Raw genomic sequence first — 24,300 nt, 5'->3', positions numbered from 1 at the left:
GTCTATTTAACAGAATGAGTAATAAATTGTAGTATATGTCTACACCTAAAATCAGTGAATGAGAATGAGTTAACCAAAGCTGCACATAATGACAGGGGTGAGTATCACAGGGATGTTAGCAGATGAAGCCACACTAGAGTGCATTCCCAATGACAAGATTGAATAAGAGGTGAACATTACAGAATGCTAATCTATAGTGTTCAAAGCCAGGGTGGCCGTCACCCTTCGCGATGAGGTGAGAGTGATTCGAAGGACATATGAAGAGTGGGTGGGTTTCAAGTAATGTTCTGCGCCTTGGCCTGAGTGCTACTTACAAGGGGAAGATCATCCATTTGTAATCTTCTGACTTGGGCAGCATTTTTCTGTATAGATGTTAAGTTTCAATAAAATGTTGCCTTAAATGAAAATTGTTCCCTGCTCCTGAGCCCGCCCGCAGCCAGGTGCAAGTGAGGACTCAGGCTCAGGTAAAGTTCTGGCAGGAAGAGTTGGCGCCCTTCCAGACTTGATACCTAGTGGGGAAAATGAAATTACCTGAAGAACCCTGGGGAAAAGAAAAGAAAACAAAGCAAAACAAAGACATGGCAAGTCCTGGGGAAAGATAAGCCTGACAGCATCCTGCTGATGCCAGGACACCCTGAGGCTAAGGACTTATTGCCTGGCCCTCAGAAGCAGAGGAGGAACTTGGCAGTTGGGCTGAGGTCTCCCTTACTACTGGCCTGAGAGAAGGGAAGGACCCCAAGGGCGGCAGGGAGAGGCTTTCTCCCAATCCCTTAGCAAAGTGTTGCAGGCTACATGCCTCTGCTTTGCTGAACTTGATGAGGGAAAGACACCCTTGGCATCTCTCACCTGCGAGGCTGGCCTGTTGAGGCTACTCCAGCAATTGAATATGGGCTCCAAGAAGCTGACAGATTGCTGCTTAAATTTAGGACAATAAAGACAGATTTAAAACTCATATCCATCTCTTAAGGCATTCACTGTTGGTGGATAGTAAATGTAATGGACACCACCACATGACGAATGCTCTTAGACACATACATTACGGGTGCATGGGAGATGCCACAGTTCTGTGCACACCTGAGGATGAGCTGGGTTTGAGGGGAAGGTTCACCAGTGATAATTTAGTGAGGGCTTCGCAGAAGAGTGGGCTTTTCCAGAAGTTAAAAATACTCAAGGAAAGTATAAATGAAGACATAAAAGCATATAAAAGCCTTTTGATAATGTCTGCTGGTAGGGAAGCCTGAGTGGCTCAGTCGGTTAAGTGTGGGCTCAAGTCATGATCCTACAGTTCGTGGGTTTGACTCACACATCAGGCTCTGTGCTGTCAGCACAAAACCTGCTTGGGATTCTGCCTCTCCCTCTCTCTTTCTCTGCACCTCCCCCACTCATATTCTCTCTCTCTCAAAATAAATTAATATTTAATAAATAATAATAATGTCCTCTGGCTATATTTTAGTTAAAGAGACAAACACGTAAGGTTTAATTCAAGGTCTAAAATATAGCTTCATATTGGAAGGAAAAAAAGTAAGAGAATCAACAGGAGTCTAATAGTGGCTATTTTCTCTAGTGCCAAAATAGTTTTTCTACCATTTCTCACATTTGTCTTTTCTACCTTCTTTACCTTTGTTCCTCCTCAGTCTGTGTCCCCCCCCCCTCATTTTAACCCCTTGCCTATCCAGTATTCCCCAGACGTCACTGCTTTTAAGATCTGACACAAGTCACAACTAATAAATTTAACAGTGTAAAAGAAAAAATTCAATGGATTGAGTTTAAAGATCTAATTGGCTTTCTAAAAGGATTCATGAACCAGGCAACACGCCTCTAGCAAGTAGAGGGGCTCTGAGGGGCTGTACAAAAATGGAAGGCTTTTATAGGAAGGAGTGTGGGGCAAGGAGTTATTAGCAAAAAAAAGTCTTGTTTCAGGCCAGTCACTTGCCCTTACGGGAGGGCCAGGGTGTCTTATGACCATTACCTCATCTTCTTTTGGTTGAGGCAGAGGGCCCATGTGACAGATTACCTCACTAGTGCCACTCAGAAAATCCCTGACTGACCAGTTAAAATTTACACTTTGGGGGGAGGTTGAAACTTCCCTTAGTATTAAGCCCCACTTTAGTGACTTGGCCTAAGGGATGCCATGTTAGGCCTGTAGCTTGCTTTTACACAACAGCTGCTACTAGAATTGAGACTTGCTGACTTACCATTCCATGATGCATTCTGTCTTCCACACTGTGGTGGTGGAGAGAAAATTCAGAGTTGTTACGGGTCTACCACTGTCCGTCCAGGCCCTGGACTAGGGAATTTACATATATTGCTAACTCATTTGGTCTTTATCTTAAGTTTGTGGTAGAAGTGCTACTGTCTGCATTTTTACAAATGAGGTAATTCAGGCTCAAAGAGGTTCGGCAATTTTCCAGAGTCCACACAAGAAATTGGAATAAAAACCCGGATCTAAGGATTCCCACTATTCCATGGAAATTTCCACCCCCTTTTCTACTCAGAGAAATGTATTCTCTAGTGCTTAAGGAATAATCATGTTCCAAGTGAAAAGCATTTCTAGAGAGTACAACTTCCCCAAACACAGCAGTGCATGCATGCTGGTAAATGGAGATTGCAAAGCTGAAAGTATCACTGCCCTTCCCAGATCTTTGCATTAAGTCTTATTTCAAGATGTGTCCAGGACACTGGGCTTGACAAAAGCATGCAAGCGTTGCCTGACAGGGGTGCCCCATGGAGGTCTGTGAGTGAGACTGAGATCAAACTGGCCCTCTGCTAAAACCGAGGCATCAGCCCTTGCTTGAGCTGACCAGCCTGGGAGAAAAAGGGCTCTTTCTCCTTGTTGGGCACAAAACACAGAAGCATTGCCTCATTAATGCAAAGAAAACAAAACAAAGAAAACCAAAAGATCTAACATGAGATAGATATTTTTGAAAAAATTCTCCCCAGACCCAAATGCTTGCTTTCTTGTTTCATAATGTCAATACATGCTTTACTCTCCTACCTAGATAATAAATACCCTCAAGACAGAAACCACATCTTACACTTACCAGAGCACCTCTCCCGGTGCCTAATACAGGGATTAGGGGTTGTTCCATCTAATAAATGAACAAATCACCAGTGAATCTTTGACTCTACCATTCATAACATATCCTCTTTAGTTCTGTTTAGCTTGAATGCTTTTCGGTTTATCATCATCTCCATTAAAAAGCATAAAAATGTTGTGAAGTCTTGTGGTTTTTTCGCCACCTAATATTATTAAAGACTTAATGTCTCCCAGACAGACAGTTGACCAATAATGGGAATCTTGATGATAGCCAAGTATTTTCTAAGTTTATTTCGAAAAATGTTTCTAATTCGTAGAAAGTTTGAGTAATTGATTATGTATGCCTTTAAACTTCTAGTGATTTTCTTCAAAATGAGTGCCTTCCAAGTAATAATACACGTGTTCCTCACTTAATGCTATTAACCTAGCAGATTGCTGCAAGGTTAATTTTGTTTTCTTCAGATTACTGTTAGAAATCAGACATATATTTCCATGGGGGAAACCTTAAACACAGAAGGGTATCAAACTTAGCATGAAGAAAATATATTAAAATGATGCTTTCATAAGACTAGTGTGGGTTCTAACAAAGGGAAAACATAAATTTAAAAAGTGCTGCCAAGCCATTTGCCCAAGGACAAAACATGACAGACCTAGACAAACACCCTCTGTCTTAACAGTGGTACAACAGGCAATAAATTATCTTTCTAAAGAAATATTTCAAGGGCACAAGAAACCAAAATGACATAAGGAGATAGGGAAGGAACATTTATTGAGTGCCACCCTACTCTGTCATCCCGTGGCTGGCACTTTATGGCTAAAAATTTACAAATATATGTGCTATTGTTGAAAGACCCACCCGTGTCTCAGCAGTTAGGGTTTCTTTTCTTGACACACTCGTCTGGAAAGGTTGTATACTCACTGTCTCCTAAGGTAGAACAAAAGTCTTTGAAGACATGTGTTAGTCAACTCTTGACTTAGATACCATACAGATACATTTCCCTGGGGACACTCTGGGCCATCTTCTCCAGTTTGTAGGTTACCGTGTAACCCATGGCTGCATTCACATTCATTTACTGACCTGATCTGGGACAACTAGGAAGAGAAGGCCTCATGAAGCTCTCTTCTTTTACTCTTCTTAACAAATTGCTAAAGTATTCTAGAACACACATACATGTGCTCAAAAGTGCACATAAATGTGTGCAAAGCACCAAGACTTTTTTTTTTAATGTTTATTTATTTTTGAGAGAAAGAGACACAGAGCACAAGCAGGGGAGGGGGGAGAGAGAGAGAAAGAGACAGAATCCAAAGCAGCTCCGGGTTCTGATCTGTTAGGACAGAGCCTAACACGGGATTCAAACTCACAGACTGTGAAGTCATGACCTGAGCCAAAGTTGTACGCTTAACCTAGTGAACTACCCAGGCACCTCATGACTATTTTTTTATTTCAGATCACAGTTTTGCAAAGAACTGAATCTTTTTCATAATCAGCATCTCTTCAGTGGTATGCCATATTAATGGTATCTTTTTTCCCTTTTGAGCAGGGAATTCTTATAAAAGCCTTAATATAGAAACTGTTTTCATCTTCTCTTTATAATAAATGATTTGAGTGACATGTACTATTTAGTATTTCTTCAAAGTACTATTTTTATAATTGCTGAGTAGTTTCTTTTTAAAAAATATTTTTTTAATGTTTGTTTTTGAGAGAGAGAGAGACAGCATGAGCAGGGGAGGGTCATAGAGAGAGGGTGACACAGAATCTGAAACAGGCTCCAGGCTCTGAGCTGTCAGCACAGACCCTGATGCGGGGCTTGAACCCACGAACCATGAGATCATGACCTGAGCCGAAGTTGGATGCTTAACCGACTGAGCCACCCAGGTGCCCCAATTGCTGAGTAGTTTCTTACAGTGTATGTAGTTTAAGTTCTAGTGGGCATCGGCAGTTTGTTTATATTAAAATGAGCATTGATTTCCTGTCCTTTTATTTGAAATATCTAAAATTTATTCATTTTTATGACATACATCTATCTCATTAAAAATTCTTAGAGACAAAGTGCTTGCAAAGAGTTTTACAAGTTTAGTTTATCATTTGAATTTCATTTTTAATAATGTTCGCATCTTTGGTTTAGAGACTTCCTTCCTTAAAAGACAAAATCATCTTGATTATATATTTAATGTTTTTATTAAGTCAAGATAAGCTAGAAGTCTTAAGATACAGTTCTGTTGATCATATTTCAAGTACACAGTTTAAAACCTGTGAAATTCATAATTGTGTTTAGATTTTGAAGGATATATCGATTAAAGTACTCATCAGTGAGTTGATAACTCAGTTTCCAGAAGACTCATTCTCTCCTACTCCCTAACTCAGTCTTTCTGTAGAGTCCTCAAGCACACATGTGCATCCAAATACAAATAGTGCTAACTTTGAGAAAATTGAGGTTTATGTTTTAAATTCTATTCTCATGTTATCTTGATGCTTCTGTTCACCTGTGTTTCAATGTAGACTTGATGATATTGATTTTCTCTATGAGTGGACATTTTTCTAATGCTCTTATATAATGGTCTGTATTCTTTGTCCAGTTCACACATCTCCAGTCTTCTCTCATTAAGTAAAAAGAAGAGCTGCAGGTGTGTTTNGATGACAGATGACAAAAAACAAACAAAAAACCTGTCCTGAGAGCCAAGAGGCCTGTTTCATGAATGATGTATGTTTCATTTTGCTTGATCAAATCGCACAGGTTGGGATGTTACAGATAAATGTGCTACACTGGATGATTTCATAACAGATGCTTCTTTCTCTTTTCTTTTTGTCTCTGGCAGTTACCCAGCTGTATGTGAATTCTTACAGCACAATAACTTGTTATCTATACTCCGAGCCCATGAAGCCCAAGATGCAGGGTGAGTAGTTTTGTGGGTTTATGGAAACCATGCATTGCCTCTGGGCTTCCTCACTTTGTTCAGGCTATGGAGGGTCCCTTTTGCTAGGCCCTCTCCCTGAAGCAACTAGATCTTCAAATTGTCTTCTGATGACACAGATAGGGCAGGATCCTGGGGAATGAGTTGTAAATGGGTTGTAAATGTGTTATAAAGTCTTCTTTAAAGCGCCTCCATTTTTAGCTTGAACATGTAAAATTTTCAGCTGGCTTTCTTAAGCCCTTTCCGTTCCTGCGCTTCCCACAGTCCAGTGAATAAATTACCAGCAACTTTTCAGTTTTGGTTGGCAATGTGAATGAGAATTACATATAAATATTTAACAGATATTGCACGGTATACTCTTGTTTAAAGAATATCATTCCTGACCCCTGTGAAGTTTTATAGGACAAAAGCGGAGGCATTTAAATGAGGGAGAAAATCCTATATTCTAACTAAGAAGTGTATAACATGATTTTGTAAGAGTAAATTTTAAAACTTAGGGTCCAAGTTTAGTATAATCATTAGTGTATTTGGTAGACCAATGATAAGGGCTTAGAAAACTAAGAAACCTCAGATATTCAGTTTGATAGAGCATGAAATCTGTGTTCGCGAGAAAATGGCATAATGAAAAGCATTCGAAGTCCAGGGCCCTTCTCAGTAGGCCCCACTGAAGGTATTGACTGCCTTTAAATGCTTAACCTCATTACTTCATATTCTGAATTTTTTGGAAGAGAGGATCACTTAGTATTGTAATCTGTGTGCTGAAATTAGGAACAGAGATGCCTGCATTCTGAAGTAAACCCATGCCCGATGATCCCAAATCAAGGCAGATCCCAGGTTCCTTTCAAAATTAGCTCTTTTCAAGCAATAATCAACAGGTATGAACTGATCCAACAATTTAGTATTGGATCCAGTACTATTATGTCATAGCTGAACTTTGACATAACCTATTGATATACCTAACCAATCAGGTCTTCAAATAAGTTCTTTTTTGTTTTTATGTGTGTGTGTGTTTGGGGTTTTTTGTTTTTTGTTTTTTGTTTTTTTACTTTTCGAGGCAGTGGTGTCACCATACTCTTTTGACCAACTATCCCAACTGAGAATTTTAGGCAGCTTTATATTATTCCCACTACAGACCGAAAATCATCTGCTTATGTGAAAATATTTTTTAAAATGCATCAGTTAAAATCAATTAGTATATTTGTTCATAATGAGCATTTGATTGATTTATTGGGGAAAACTGAGATTACGTCTAATTTCTTTGTTTTTATTTGTTGTCAAGTAGGCATAGCCAGTCATTTATAATGTCAAGGTTGAGAGAGTGTTATTATCTTTCACATTCTGACTTTTCTTCCCTCCCAGTGAAGTTTAGTTGGATATGCAGAATAAATACTTCTAGAACATTTCAAAAGATTTTTAAGAAGATATTTTCTTCTGGGGAAAGTAGTATCAAATATTTTTAAAATTACAAATTTTCAGGGGGTTATTCATTTATCTGAAGATACTATTTGAGGTCCCTTTAGTACCCAATTAAAACTAGGCATGGTTATTCAGCCAGAAATAACTGACACAAAATACCCAAGGAATGATAACATTTTGTTTTGTGCTTTATTAATTTTTCTAAGCTGATATTACTAAAATCTATTACATAGAAGTCATGACGTATACTACCTTCATGGAAAAGAGCCAGAGTTTCCTGTATTTTTTTTTTAATTATTTGAGAACTGGAATCCTATTTTTATCTAAGTAGAAGAAAAGCAACTGGATTGTTGGTTTATTCCCAAAGATCTTACAGATGTTCTGTTTCATTATTGATTGATTAAATATTACCCTGCTGAGACGATAATCTTTGACCTGCAGACCCCAGAAGAGACTGGTTAATAAAGATGTTCTAAAATAGAAACAACTTTCATTATGTAAAACCCATAGATTTAACCATTCTTTGAAAAGCAAATCACTTAGTCAAGACTGTAACAGAATATTGCTGATATTGTAAATAAATAGAATAATCAGCTTGGTTATTAGTGGTAAAGATTCATATATTACTCTGCTTATTTAGCCTCATGTCAAAAATGTTGGTAAACTTCTCAAAAACATGGGAGGTGCGGGATATCTTCATGCAATAAGTAACCTTTGTCATCTCTGTTGAACACACGGGAGTGAATTATGACTTTGCATTGAATTCCACCCTTCCCCTCAGTCTGTTAAATTCAGGAAAGACCTCCTCGGAAATGGTACATGTTTCATTGTCAACCTTAAGATGAATTGATGTCTGTGTAAAACAGACGTTAGAGAGAAAATGTTGTTTTGTGTTATGTAGTTGAGTTCTCTCGGAGTGATAAAACATAACTTTAATTTTCTGTTGCTAAGGCTATAATTTGATATCATTTTTTTCATAATAGCCTTGTTTTAACTTGTGTTTGTTGTTTTTAGGTATCGCATGTACAGGAAAAGCCAAACAACAGGCTTCCCTTCTCTAATTACAATTTTTTCAGCACCAAATTATTTAGATGTATACAATAACAAAGGTAAGTGGATTGAGATCCCTCTCGCACTCTTACATACTTTGTGCAGTAATTCTTAAGCTTTTTACTTGGGCTTGGTTTTAATGAAGCATTGTTAGCCATTCTTTTTCCCCTTGCTTTTTCATTTAACGTTGGATGCGAATTTTGTGATTATCTTCAGAGTTACAGGTTCGGTTGATTGGATGTGGAGCTCACGTACTGTTATTTTTTAACAATTCTCCGAGAGATTCTAATGTACAGCAGGGTCTATAGTAAACTGGTCTGGTAGGTACGGAGATTTAAAAGACATAATTGAAAGCAATCCAAAATCATGCCGCTTAAAAAGGATATGGATTTAAATGAGAATAGTGTGATTGTGCACCTAAAGGATCAAGAAAAATAAGCAAAAGGAACTATAGCTTGAAATTCAAACTCAAATTGCATTTATTGAATACCTACCACGAGTCAGATACTGTGCTAGGCAAGTGCTTATTCATTTATTTTTAAAAAAATGAATTAAACTTAAAAGTAAATATTAGCCCCACCCCCTTTTCATATACAGAGTGAGCTCTGGCTAAATTGCCTTGCCCCAGGTCACTCAATTAGGTCTTGATGAAATGGAGTCAAACCCTTATCTTCTGGTTTAGCATCCTCTACTTCCTTTGTGAAACTCTGTACCTTGTGTGCCTACAAGAGGCCAGGAAACAAGAGGGCATTATTTACTGACTATGGGAAAGAGAGGAGGAGCAAGGACACATTATCTTTCTTTATTAAGGTAATTTCTTTATTCAGAAATGATAGGAAGTGGTACAGGTGTGACAGAATGGAGGATAAAATGTGAAAGAGCCAATAACTATAGTTGGCATTGGTCTACATATTTATGCAGCATATCTGAGGGTGGTCTTCCGAGATCCTTGCCTCCCCTCACATACACACACATCTGTGCTGTCCTATAGGTGGAGCACGTGACTCTCCGGCCCCTGGCCCCCACCCTCATAGCCCAGAGAGACATGCCTTTTGGGTGGGATGGCCACACCACAGTCTCTTACGCTGCCATTTTGACTGTGGTGGGCCCTCCTCTGGGGCCACGGAGTGAAGTTATCAGAAGGTACGGTGAAGTTTCTGTCACAACCATGGATGGTCCCGGACAAGGGAGAGTTGCCCCCTCTTTCCTAGTTGCCTAATTTCTAGAAAACAGGACCTGTCCTTAGTATTCTGTGGCATGAAATATACATAATAAAATGAAATATGCTCTTGGTGTGCCAAGGGCTGTAAGCCAGTGGACAAAGTAAGACTTGTGGGTAACTGAATAAAATACAAGATGCGGTGTCATTAAGTAAAACTAAGAGAGTTAAATAAGTACATTCGACAAGAATGATTTTCTTGAATGGTCAGAGAAGGCCTTGTTTAAGGCAAAATGTGACCTGGGTATAAGGAGTGGTTCCCATTTGATTGGAAAAAGGAAAAAAAATAAAGTCAAGACCGGTGATTTTGAACTTTTTTAGGCAGCACTTTTTTTTTCTTTTTTTTCTTTTTTTTTTTTGCCAGACAAAATCTCAATCCTAAAAGTCTTCTGTATAAAACCAGTAAGATTTCATTCCCTTGGATTGGAGGTGGATTCTAATACTAGAGAATTTCCTTGAGGTATCTGCAAGGGAGGCAGGAACTCCGTAGGACATCTTGCATGTCCCGCCATGATCCTATGATTTCCTAAAAGTATATACAATATGTACACTTAGGTTTTTATTATTGTGGCATCAAAATGTTTTTTTTTTCTATTTCACCTGGTGAAAGCAGCACCCAAACAAAGGATATTTTTGACAGATGAATTACCAAGTAGCATGGGCAACACTTATAATTTTTTTTAAAGAATTGACGAAGAGTTAAAACAGTAAAAAAAAAAAAAAAAAAAAGACGAAGAAGAAGAAGATTGGGATTTCACTTCATATGAAACAGACTTAGACTTTTTCTACTCATCAAAATGTTGGGTATCTGTTTTGCTTGAGACCAATGACTATTTCTCCCACGGGGTACACATTGCTTCTTTGTCAAGAGTTCTGATTTAACAGGTACCAATGTAATGGGGTGCTGGGTGGCTCAGTCCGTTTAGCGTCTGACTTCAGCTCAGGTCACCATCGCACCAGTCCCGGGTTCAAGCCCAGCATCAGGCTCTGTGCTGAGAGCTCAGAGTCTGGAGCCTATGTCCGATTCTGTGTCTCCCTCTGTCTCTCTGCCCCTCCCCTGCTCGCACTCTCTCTCTCTCTCTCAAAAATAGACAAACATTAAAAAAACAATAGACATCGATTTGTTGCTATCTTTGAGGTTTTGTTGTTCTTTCACTGTGTTCTCTTGTGTTTAGGATAGATCACAGTCTCTTAGGAAAGGGAGAGAAGCATTTCATTTTAGAAACCTTTTCATAAAAAAATTCTTCTGGGAGAGAAAAAGATAAACTGATAGGAAGAAAAAAGATACATTCTTCAGTTTGAGCATAATTTCAAAAGGCTTTTGTGTAAAATCTCTGAAGCATTTTAAAGCTATTATGCTAACACCGTGTTCAGTATGTGGAGTAGGAGTCAGTTATTCATGGCTGAAGTGAGGATTACTGGATTTGAATAAAATAAATGGTAACGAGAATTTTAAACAGCAGTACAAGAAAACTGGGTTGCAAGCCCCTTCAAAAACATAATCAATGGAAAGGTAGTGATGAATCTCTACATTAACCATTTGATTCTTAGAAACAGATGACCAGAAAATGCTCTGGAGTTATAACCCAATAGTTACAGTACGATTTGATTTTTAAGCGCCTACAAATTAAAGCATCAGGAATGCTCTTTAACAAAATGAACCGGTGGGGAAAAGAGGTTTACTCTGCCATCTTCAAACCGGTAAAAGATGCGCGATCAGCTTCACGTTTAAATGTCAGTCAGTTCCCGATTAGAAGTTCGTATGTAAGTTCGTACTTCCGGCTTTCCGGAAGTGATGAGGACTGTAAATGGCCCATCCATTTGGGGTAGCCCACACTCATTGATGCGGTGCTTGTCCATTCCGGTCTGCAGTAACCCAGGGAACAACTCGCCCCTCCCCCGGCCTCTGTTTTCCTGGCTCTGACAACTCCTGCTTACTTTTGTAACAAGCCAGGGCAAAAGATGTAGATTTGAATCACAGCCCTGCCATTAAACCACTAGCTCATTTACATTTATTGATATGCAGTGACATCTCTACAAAATGAGAAAAAATTTCTTTGGTGAATAATAGATGGAATTGCTTTGAAACAAAATGTGGTGCGGTATAAAGATATTATCATCATTGAATATTTTATGTTTCTATCATTATACCACCTGTCAGTGGCTTCAGGGAGACTGATAGATGGTACAGGCCTCCTCAGCCTCTTACTTAGTTTCACTTTATGGCATGATCTACCTTTGAAACCCATCTCAGCTTCTCTCTGTGTTCTGAACACACTGTTCTGGTCATTGTTCTGAAAACATCTGGCTGTCCCTTCCACCATGTCTTTGGCCACGTAACTTTTTTTTTTCCATTTAGAATACTTGTCTCCCTCTTCTCTGCTCATCTAAATGGCCTAGACCCACCAGTCCATTTCTATGGGGACTTCTGTTGGTAGTCCTTCTCTGAATGCCTGAAATACCAAGCATTTGCCCTTGTCCTCACCATCTATTTTTCTTCCCTAGTTAGCTTTTCCTATAGTTAGCATTCCTATAACTTCCCAATCAGATTATAATTAGTTTGAAGCTGGGGCTTGTTGATACACATTGTAAAGCCCAGTAGCCTGGTACGTGGGAGGCCTTCAACAGTTGCATTGAATGATGCATTTTCTTTCTGGGAATCAAATAGCAAGACAGTGCTCAAAAGTCCGCTACCAGTGCTGACCCACAGAACTCCATCTCACTTTAAATTACTGTTGTAAGCAGTTCTGATACCCTTTCCAGATTGAAGTTAAACATTTGCAAGGCACTTTGCACATTTGGATTGTTTTTCTCAATCTGTAGCCCTAAGGGTAAAGCAATTTCATAATTACCCAAATACACCAAACAGAAGAAAACTGTAGTAAGGACACATGCACATAGCTACTGCTGCTGCTGCTGCTTGTCTGTCCCCTTCTCCTTCTCCTCCCTCTCCCCCTTCCTCCTCCTCCTCCTCCTCCCAATTCCTTCTCTTCCTCCTTCTTCCTTTTAAAATGATATGCCACCTAGGCTCAGTTTGTTAAATGTAAGACTCTTGATTTTAGCTCAGGTCATGATTTCATGGTTCTTGAGTTTGATACCCAAACCAGGCTGTGCATTGACTGTGCAGAGCCTGCTTGGGATTCTTTCTTTCTCCTTCCCTCTCTTCCAGTAACTCTCTCTCTCTCACTCCTCTCTCTCTTTCTCTCAAAATAAATTTAAAAAAAAACTAAAACAAAAATATGCCACCTGTAAAAATGACTTCAACCTCATTCACTCACCAATGCAACAAATCTTTATTGAGAACTTACTGTATACCTAGCACCATGCTAGGTGCTGGGAGTATAAAATAAACAAGAAGGAAATTGTCTTCACCAAGTGGGGTTTATAATTTGGTAGTGAGATAGGTATTAAATAAAAGAATTCCATCAAAAATTATTCAAATATACTTGGAAAATACTCCAAAAAAAAAAAAAAGTGATATTAATTGAAAGGGGAAATTAGTCCATGGAGACCAAAGAATAATAATAAGCTTAACTGACAAAAGTGACCTTCAAACAATCTTAGTAACATCTGTCTGTATGAAGAAATACAGTGGTACATGTGAGCTCTGCTTTAAACAACTCAGTTTGACCAAAAACTGTAACGAACCTCTGGAAAAACGTGTCTTAAATGTTGACATAAACAGTTAAGTCCTTTATCTCTCTAGTGGTATACCTGTGCATCAGAAAAATCTAAAGTAAATTATACAAGGTTGCCATGTGGCACCTGTTCTCTATGGTCCAGACGAGTTGTCATATGGGTGCAGGGGCAGATGGGTGGATGATATATGATAGGGATATTGAGACATAACAAATATACATTCCAGGGGTATATAACTCAGCTCTAGGAAAAGCTACTCACAGTAAAATTAAGTAATCAAATAAAATGTATTAAATTAAATGTCTTTTGGATTTGAGAATAAAAGTCTAAATGGAAACCAAACTAATACAGCGATTTAGACCTGAGATTAAAAATGACTGGAAGGAAAAAAAATCATTTCAGTATTAAAGTAGGTTAAGGGAGAGAGAGGTGCAAAATTGGGTCTCAAGGATAAGACAAGAAAAGCATCATTTGCTAAAATGCAAGAGTCTACCCTTTTTGACTGGGAAGAAAATGTATTATGATGATTTGACTTTTTAAACGAGACAAATTGACAGAATTTCTTTTAAAAAGCATTTTAGCCCTGCCGACACTTGGCAGAGTCAATATCCTCAAATATTTTCCTTCAAAAAGTAGTCAGGGACTTCAGAAGGATACCATTTATAAATAAAAAGATAATGTACAGCTTGACATACCATTGTAAAGAGAGGAAGGAATTGCTAATATAAAAAAACCAAGGTAAGAATCTTATTGGCAGTCATGATGTGGACATGCAGGAGCAAATGCAAGCTCTCTGAGGCCAGCTTGCCCTACGCCCTTGACGTCTAGCTGCAGCACTCAGCCCTCAGTGACACTGTCAGTACCGTGGGCCACCAGGTACTAGGAACCTCATTCCTGTACTGTAGCACAGTTCCATCACAGCAGGACCTTGTTTCAGCATTCAGGAATCATGTGCACAAACTTGGTGACAGGTTGTCTCTACCCGGTTCAGGAACCAAGTGCAGAGTCAACTAGATCTCAGGTCCTTATCCAGGGTGGGAAAAGGAAACAGGGGGTGGGGGGTGGTCTCTAGAATGGAGTAGAATTCATGCGCAGGTAACCCTAAGATGGCATTTTAGCCTCTTTCTTCACAGTATGCCAAAAAGATTACTTCCCTACAAAATTGCCTATATTTTGTAAGCAAGAAGCCATTTCTTTATAGAGTTGGAGGCTGATCTTAACCATGGGAATAATCTTTAGCATTGACATAAACATTTTTAAACATAGTTTGAGTCTTTGTAACCACAGGCATAAACATGATCACTAGTGCTTTGTAAGTTAGATAAAATTAGTCCAGAGATTTTGTTCAATGGCAACAGTTTTCCTAGCTCTTGCTTTTTTCCTGCTATCATATCAAATCTAAAGATCCTCTTAATTGGTCTTGAGCAACTGTTTGCTCAGATCACTGTTTTCAATATAGGAAACATAAATACACATTCACGGTAGCATTTTGTTATTTGATATTTGCTAAAAAATTATAGCCCCAGTGTTTTTCTTGTTGTTACTAAAGGAAAACAATAAGTAAACTAACTCCTATGAAAAACAGTAATTCCTTCATTTATTTAATAAACACTTTTATTCTTTATCCCAATGAGTATTGAATTACACACAATGGAAAGATAATTTCTTTATTATGGTTATTAACCCTAGGACAGTCTACCAAAGAATGGTACAAAATCTACAAACTTATGAAGGAGCAAAGAAGAAAACATGAAGAAAACTTTTGGCATTAACTTTTTGTATTGTCAGTATGAAGTAGAGAAAACAGATTTATGTACACATTTAAGGCTACTTTTGGGTGGGAACTTTTGATTAGTTCTCAGAGAAATAACCTCTCTGAGATGAATGGATAATATTAACTGCAGAGAGGTTTTAGCAGAATATCTCTTTTCACTGCCTTTGCTCTTTAATATGTGGAATTAATCTAACTATGATTATACTTTCTTATACCACTATCATGACCACTGTCACTTTGCTACAACTTTGATATATTTTCTCTAAATTCTTAGGTTGGTAATAATATATTTAGTAAATGTAAATATTTCCTTTCAGTTGGGCAGTTGAGAGAGCATGTACACAAATGCTATTTTCTTTATTCATGCAAGTAGCAAATGATTAAGAATAATAATAATAATAGAATAGAACATTTATCTTGTTCCAGAACCTGCTCTAAGTTTCCATGTGTAAATTCATTTAGTCTTTCAATACTCTGTGCATTACATTCTAATCTTGATTTTATTGATGAAAAACTAGGGCACAGAAGGGGATCCCTGCTTTCCCCAGGGTTCATAGTCTGATCAGCGAATAGCACTAAGATTGAAACTCAGCACTCTGACTCCAGGGTTTGGAAGTTAACCTCTGTCTTCTAGGTCAGCTTTGTTATTTGAAAGCACTCGGGGCAATGTTTGCACTGAATTCCCTATTCAACTTATGGTTCCATTATGTGTAGGTGACTGACTGTTTTTCAATAAGAAAAAAAAGCTTTTGGAATGAAGAGTCATTTATTTTCCCTTTAAAATTACATGAACGTTATACATTCAAATATATACATTATTAAAAGAGAGGGGTATCTTTTATGTTATTCTAAAATAAATAATTAATTTCACTCTTTAAAATGTGTCCCTGAGGTGCTTAGACTTTTGCTTTTTGTACATTCAGCTCCACTGTCAAAGTGTCATTGCTGGAGGCCACTTTCTAAAGAGATTAGTTTTAGTCTAGTCATCAACTTGCTTACATTTAAACATTTAATTAATGGGATGGCGGGTAAAATAGAAAATCTATCAAGATTGAATATCTAAGAATTACCCTGAGTATATATTTTAATTGAATGCACACTCTGTCTCTTTGCTATAACAAGTGAACTTCTTGATTTTGTAACCATCACTGCTGCATAATTATAAATTTTGGCGGTCAAATAATTGTGGAATTTCTTTAAGTAGTAACTCAATGAATGAGATAATCCTTGCTTTTCACAAAGTGCTGCCCATAGAATTGAAGGCATTAGCTCTCCAAGTTATACAAGGCCTTTAATGGGGATGAAGACAAGATCTGGAACAATGCTAAGTCCTCCACACAGGTTCATCGGCAGCCTCTACTGCTGCCAGTTGAACAAGACCATCTGGGGGATGCATCCTGAGGTGTCGTATCGCATTTTCTGACAGACGGTTAGAAGATTCTCTCGAAATTGAATTCTTTGTAAAGCATTTCGTAGGAGAAAAAGCAGGGACCATCTACTTCATGTTGAAGACACCAGGGAATGGTTTATCACTTGCTATTCATTATCTAGAAATTCTAGCTCTGCAAGAGACTTTACCCTGACAATATCAAAAAGTCTGCAAGCAATAATGACTTTCTGCAGAAAACGTCAAGTGTGTGGGTTTAATATTAACTCAGTGACAAGGAACAACCTAGAACTTTGCAAGCTATAGCTCAGGGCATGCTACCAAGTACAACGTTGATGTTGACGGTGAAAAGGGTGTTTTATGGTTGCATACAGATACCACCAGTTTTCAAGGTACCTCCCCCCAAGGTACACATGTTATGCACTTGGAGCTGATACATATTGACTTAATTGAAGGGGAGCCAGGCATGGGCACGCTGTTTACTATATCCACGCTATCTTCTCCAGCGTACAAAGCCTCAGCTTAACCTCTTTCTCTCTCTCATTTACTAAGGTTGCATAAATCTTATTTTAGCATTATAATAATGCAGATTAGAAGTTAAAGGTAAAACTGGTTAAGAATTCATATCTAGTTCTTATTGACTTAGCGAAAAATATTGAATCAAAGAAATTCTAATTCTCTGTGTGAAATTGTAATGTTAGATATAATTCTGTGTTTCACTGGACTTGGGCTACTTCCAAGGATCAGTGTTTGGCCCAGACTCTGGATGTTATTATTTAGATGTGATACTTTAGGTGGGAATTATAAAATGGAAAAGTGTTAACAATAACTGACCATCCCGTCCTTGAAGAATTTGAAACTGCATTTTGATACTTTATATTTCTAGTTGCCAAATATTTTTGTGATTCTGTATTATCATGATTATTAATCACATGTATTATTTTATTTGAATGTCATACTTTGAAAATAATAGTAATTATTCCTATTTTACAAGTTTAGGAGGTAAAGCTCACATAAGGAGAGATATTTGTGGAAGTTTACACAGTTATAATGGGGCAGAGCCAATGTTATGTCCATTCTTGTCTATTTGAGAGACTCTTTTACAATTTTAAAATGGAGTTTAGCATCTAAAGTGACATTTTATCTTTCTCCTAAATTCCAACATGTGCCCTTCAGACTGTTCATGTGTGGTTAGCTACACATTTAGAGTCCTGAGGAATTATATGTTTTATGTTTTTGAAAAAGTTTTTACTTTTTCTTTGCCTGCTTGCCTTCTTTCTGTCCTTCCTGTCTTTCTCCGTCTTGTCCTTCCTTTCTCTATTTCCTTTCCTTAGATCTCTTCTTCGACCGACATTATTAAACATCAACCATGTGCCAAGGTATGGTACAAAGCACTAAAAAAAAAAAGATCTTTGCCTTCTTCATCCCTTCCATTATCTTCCATTGACTTCACCCGAATTTCTATAGTTAAATAATGAGCTGGTTCAAACTTTACTGATGCAAGATCAAAAAGAGAAACATGTAACACACACATGCACATATAATCATAAAATCGGCTTGTATTATTTCATAGATATATCTGGCATGGTCTCTTTCCTCCATGTAAGTAAGATACCATCATCCAAATTGTTGATAGGACACTTGTAGCAAAGTTAACAAGACTTTGCCATGAAGGATGCATGTGCAAGGAAGGGGAAGCAAGCAGGGGCTAGATGGGTGGACAAGGGGATTGTGTATAGTAACACATGTGTATATCTTGATAAACACAAAATCCTTAGCTCACAGCTTCAGGGAGACTATATATACCTACTGTTTGTATTTATTAATGATACAATATTTCAGGTTGGTGAAATTTAGTCATTACATGGAAGTTACTGAGAATTGGCCTGTGAAGTACTGAATCAGGCAGTTTAAACATTAAATTTCTCAAGAAACCGAGACTGAAGAGCATCATTATGACAAAATGACCTTAAAATGATCTAAAAATGAAGACTTGAAATATGTCTTCATAAATGACTTGAACACTTACTTTCTGCTCAATCTTATGAACTATAAAGTAAAAGTGAGTTATAAGTGTAGTCCTTGCTCACCAAATACAGTAATCCTCATGAATTAGTAAATTTCCAAAACTAAGTCACTAGTAATAATAAAAAGAATCTTTTTAAAACGAAATACACTGGACAAGTACAGGACATTGAAGGAAAAATAAAAAGGATGCAGGACTTAGAAGTCAGGTTTCAAAATGGAAGAAATCACCAAGATTGTGCTTATAAATGCTATAATTTGAACTACAAAAACTATGCATATATGTGTGTGTATATATATCCACATATATGCATATATCTCTATATATCTCTAAGAGATATATAGATATGTCTTCACAAAATCTTAAAAGAAGATTATACCTTAAAACGATAATCCTTATGGGAAAATACAATTTTTAAAAATGTACAGCATCTCTCCTAGAATCAAATATACCCTTTCGTGCAGCATACAGCATAATCTTAAAATATTGGCAAAGGACATTATGAATGTATAGGTCCAATTTCAAGAATTTTATCCATCAAGCCATCATGTCTCCTTCTGGGATGGTAGGACTTTGCCAAAAGAACATGATGGTAGTTTTCCTGCTGGGGTATCTAACATGTACAAGTGACAGAACTGAAAGGAAAAAAAAATCCTGGGTTTATTACACTATTTTTTTTTCTATTTCTGGATGGATTATGATTCTGGAGTGCTGCCATTTGCTTTCTTTTCACCTGTCTCTTTTCTGTCCCTCTGTCCCATCTTTTTAAGATGGGAGTGCATGGCCAATTAGAGCTAAGGAGATGAAAAATGTTATTAGAATTATTTCCATTCTTTTGACCCCTCTCCCCTCTATTGCAAACAGCCCTCATAATGTTGAGAAAGCCTGTGTGAGGTATTTTGGGAGTGTTACATTACTAACCTAAAGACTTTCAGAAAAGGAGCTTTGTGTTCTTGAAATGCACTTGAAATGTGTTGAGCCTTTGGTTTTAATGCCCCTTGCTAGCAATATTTTGATAACATCTCTTAAATTAGAAGCTCTCTCTGGATATTTCGTTCTTTCTTTTTTTTTTTTTTTCCATTTTACTCATTGTCCTATCATCATCCTCCCTGGTGATGGCAATGATAAAGAAGGTGTTGAGAAATGTTACTAAGTTCTTATGAAATACAGGTTTCTGTGTGTCATCAAAATCTCAAATTTTAAAGTAGGAGAGAACCCTTTAATTTACAGATCTGGATATGACCTAGCATTTTATGCATCATATGGTAGACAGAGGAATGGGTTCTATTTCTTGGGTTTCAGTCTATTTGGGGTACCTAATTGTGTCATTAGAAATAAAAGAGGTCAAGTGGCCATTCCCTATTTTCAAGTAGGAGCTGTCCCTTGATTACTGATTTTATATCTGGTACATAGCCTGGCTTACATGTTTGTATAATTACTACAGGTGCTATAAAAATGATTAGACCAAGTAATTGCATAACTTTAAGGCCATAATTTTGACATCAGAGAAAGAACAGGCAATCAGGCCTCGAGATTCACAGAAATTAGTATTCTTTCCATTATACCAATTTTTTTTCTGGCTATTTTTCACAAGCACAACTGCAAAAGAAGAGCACTTGTCTCTAGACTGTCTAGTCTGCTCTGAATTTGGTTAATCACGTGGCCTGTACATATGTCATCGTCTCTCTGCAGGCCTCTGATGCAATTGTTGAATGACAGGAGGTCATATATAATTGCCGGTAGAATGGTGGGATTTCTTGATGGTAGACTTTGTTCTTTCCCTATTTCTCAGACAAGGTCTCAGGAGTTGGTCTCGAGTGATTCTGAAGCACAACCATTTGTATTATTTATATTGCACTGGAGACAAATGTCTTTCAAGTACTTCAGAGAATAGTAGCACACTGTTAGGGCTCTAGTTGAGTTTTGTAATCCCAGTGACAGTTAGAGGCAGGTGGCAGGGGTGGATGTGGGAGGTGGAAGATGAAATGTTAACTGTGAATTTCGTGACTGTAGATATTTGGGACTGTTTTGGTTTAAGGGTTTTTTCATGTACTTTTGTGATATATATATATATTACAAAAAACAAAAATATATGAGTAACTTATTAATGTGAGGTTATTCAGGAAGTATCTTTGCATGAATACTTTACGTTGCTGAAAAAAAAAAGAATACATATTGTTGTATTTGTATTTTTAAGTTCTCCTTTTATCTATAGAAAAGTAGAAAAATGTTCTATAAAATAGTCTCTAGAATTACTAAGAATATTAATCATAGCATAATGATGAGGTCTTTGTTCCAGAAGTTTGTTATCATTCAAATCTGGAAGTGGTCATATAAATTATCTAGATAAATCCATGAAGTTAGGTGAGGTAATTGAGACCTAAAAAGACTTTAAGTGGCCTCGGGTCTTGTGATGACATACCATCTAGCAGTCTGGGCTCCTGGCTTACCAGTCCACTGCTGTTTTTTACAAAGAATAAATGTGGAAGGAGAATCTGTGTCCAAAACTTGGCAGACATTGAATGGTTTATGCAGTTTGAGTGAGAATACCATGGAATACTAGAAAGATCAGGGAATTTAGATTCAGGCCAGAACTGAATTTAACTGCTTCTTAAGTGTGACCTTGGGCAAATAACCTCTCTTCTTATTTTCGAAACACAAATGATAAGAACTACTTTTGAGGGATATTGTAAAGATTTGTGATTACGTTTTGTAAAAGACCAAATATAATGCCTGATATATAGCAGATGCTTAGTAAATGTAGCTACTGTGAAAATTTATTATTTCTGCTTTCAACAAACAAAAATCTGGAAAAATTTCTGTTTTATCGGTAGGCACTCAGATAAATTATATTGAGTCAGCGTCGAATGAATAAATGCTTTATCTCACCAGCTACAAAATAAAACCTCTGTGTTATCTATTGAGCAAGCCGTACCCTCACTTGTAAATTTTCATCATATTTCATTTTTCTCAAATATGTATTTTGGCAAAAGCTAAAATGTCTTTAATTATGAATACTATACTCAAGGTTAAGTTAGTCTAACAGCTAAGACTAGAATTCATACATTTATAATTTATAAGAAACAGAGGGACTGGTGGAGAGGGGATGATGGGTTTGATGTCAGTAAAAGCTGAGTTTAAATATGAGTCCAATCTGCTAGTTGCTAGTTGCATGATGTACCAATCTAATGCCAACTAAAAATCAGATGGATCTTACAGGAGAAATTACTCTTCAGGAAGATTAGAACCTTAAAGATCTTTTGAAGACATGAGGACACACTCCTCCTATGAATATGCTGTATCCAAAAATAGTAAAAACCTTTAAAATGGAGCCAGTATTCAGATAGTACTTAGCAAAGGTGGGAAATACTTCACCTTTTCCATCTGGCAGATCAGAAATATTGGTATGGTAATTTGCCAATTTTTTTTTTTTCATTTTGGATGGCTTTACTACTATATGAATGTATCCTTAAGTCAAGGGTCTTAGGACAAAAATATAAATGATAAGATAATTTAAAGAATGGGGTTATAGAAATATATGCAGAATTCAGCATTCTGTGGGAAGAAGAGATTAATTTCCTTCATATCAATGACTGCACTATCTGCATTTCTTGTCCCCAAAGTGTCGTGATTCTGTTCCCTGGGACTGTGCTGGTGAGCCGGAAATATGTTTCAAAGCAAAGACCATACTGTTCTCAAGCATGATTTTAGTTAACTGCAAGCTGCTGACAACATCAACATATTATTAGGTTGCAATATTATATATAGATATAGAGAGAAATATATATAGATATATATAGTATCCATATATATTCTCCTCATATTCTGCATTGGTTAAACCCACTAAAAAAAATTATATTCATTCTGGACCACACATTCAGGGGAATTGCCAATGTGGCACGCATCCAGAATAAAGATGAGCAGGAAGAAGAAAAGGCACTAAAAGCCATCTCATATGAAGAAGAGCCAAAGGAATTAGGCAGAATTTTCTTTAAAAAAATTGTAAGAGAAATATGAAAATGAATCCTTAGCTTCTGAGCATCTATACTGAGAAGGTAGTATGTGAGGCACAAAGAAATATAAGGCCCATTGTGTGGTACTTGTCCTTAAAGATACAGAAGTTAGGCATATATATCATCTATCCAAAGAATAGATGATGCCATGAAAACAAGTAGCTCTTCCTAAATTGAAAGTACTCACAGAGTGGTGCATGGCTGGCTCAGTTGGTAGAGCATGAGATTCCTGATCATGGGGTTATAATTTTGAGCCCTCCATGGGTATAGAGATTACTTCAAAATGAAGTTTTCTTTTTTAAGTTTATTTATGTATTTTGATAGAAAAAGTATGAGTGGGGGGCTGGGGGGGCCAGAGAGAGAGGGAGAGAGAATCCCAAGCAGGCTTTGCACTGTCAGTGCAGAGCCCACTGTGGGGCTCAATTCCATGAACTGTGAGATCATGACCTGAGCTGAAATCAAGAGTCAGATGCTTAACCAACAGAAACACCCAGGAGACCCAAAAATGAAATCTTNAAAAGAAAAGAAAAGAAAAGAAAAAAGAAAAGAAAAGAAAAGAAGAAAGGAAGGAAAGAGGGAGGAAAGGGAGGGAGGAAAGGTATCACAGAACACTGCTAAACTTGTATCAGGACTGCTTTGGAATGAATTTCTGAATCTGGTTAGAAGTGAGACCAGCAATGCTCTTAGGACCTCAGCAACTGTAGCTTTCTATGTGACTGTGTCTCTAACTTACAGACACTATACAAAGAGTAAAAAGGATGGAATCATTTTTCTAAGTCATGGATGGTGACTCCTTTTCAGAAATCATGGGTGAAGTCAGATACCAATATATTATTTTATGTAGGATCCAATCCAAGCATTTCATTTTATTAAGTCAAGAATACAATCTAATTTCAACTACCCTGTACAACTATTGTGAATCCTAATGGAAAATGTGTGCTTTCTTTGAAAACATAGAAGTAAATTCTGTTCAGGTATTTGAGGAGATTATTAAATTGTCAAACTAATCTAGCAATACCACTTTATTAGGGTCATCAACTGTTAAATAAGACTAGAATATTCTTGGCTGTAGGAGGAGCTTGACCAATTCCTGATAGACATTTGATTAGCTATTCTATATAAATGTTTGCCAAATTGTAATGCCATTTCATATTAAGCATTCATATATCGTGCAGTTACGTATTATATTGACTATAGTTTAATTCCTGAGTAGTGTAAACATTCATGACTGATTAAGCTACTTTCCTTGATATTTTGGACCTAACATCACACAGTTGAATTTTCTTGATCAACTAAGAAGGAGAAATATGTGCACGTGAATCTAATGTCCTTGTTTTTGTTGTTTTCAGCTGCAGTATTGAAGTATGAGAACAATGTCATGAACATCAGGCAATTCAACTGTTCTCCACACCCATACTGGCTTCCAAATTTCATGGATGTTTTCACTTGGTCCCTGCCATTTGTTGGAGAAAAAGGTGTGTTGTGGAATCCTGCAGTGATATGGGAAGGAAGGGGAGGAGATGTGGACTATTTTACCATAAAACAGAGAAATACTTTGGCCTGACCAATAAAATTCCCAAGCAACATGAGAGAAATGCTTTGAAACTATGTCACAGTGTATCCTGTTAATAAAATACGATGAGTGAAATAGAGGGAAACAAAAGCTATGAGAAATATTAGAACTTATGTGATCTCACTGGAATACTACAACTCTTTGAAAAATAACAGATATATAGTTATAACTGGTTTCAAGCTATAATGGCTACTTTTTCTCTTTTGTACCCTTTTATATTCATTCAAATGCTATTTTCTTTATTATAAACTAC

At 37.2% G+C, this 24,300-nt stretch overlaps 1 protein-coding gene across 2 annotated transcripts in view; it reads left to right on the top strand.

Annotated features, from left to right (window-relative positions):
• Window positions 1-24,300, top strand: part of PPP3CA (protein phosphatase 3 catalytic subunit alpha) — a 320,335-nt gene that overhangs the window by 260,156 nt on the left and 35,879 nt on the right. For both annotated transcript variants that reach the window (XM_077755739.1, XM_077755738.1), the window contains exons 7-9: window positions 5,855-5,932; window positions 8,381-8,475; window positions 23,824-23,949. In XM_077755739.1, coding sequence (XP_077611865.1) covers window positions 5,855-5,932; window positions 8,381-8,475; window positions 23,824-23,949 — 299 coding nt within the window. The remainder of the gene's footprint in view (window positions 1-5,854; window positions 5,933-8,380; window positions 8,476-23,823; window positions 23,950-24,300) is intronic.

This window comes from Crocuta crocuta, unplaced genomic scaffold (assembly GCF_008692635.1).
Source record: "Crocuta crocuta isolate KB4526 unplaced genomic scaffold, BGI_CrCroc_1.0 scaffold92, whole genome shotgun sequence".
NCBI classification, from domain to species: Eukaryota; Metazoa; Chordata; class Mammalia; order Carnivora; family Hyaenidae; genus Crocuta; species Crocuta crocuta.
Note: the sequence above shows the minus strand (reverse complement) of the source record. Positions and strands in the feature narration are given on the sequence as shown.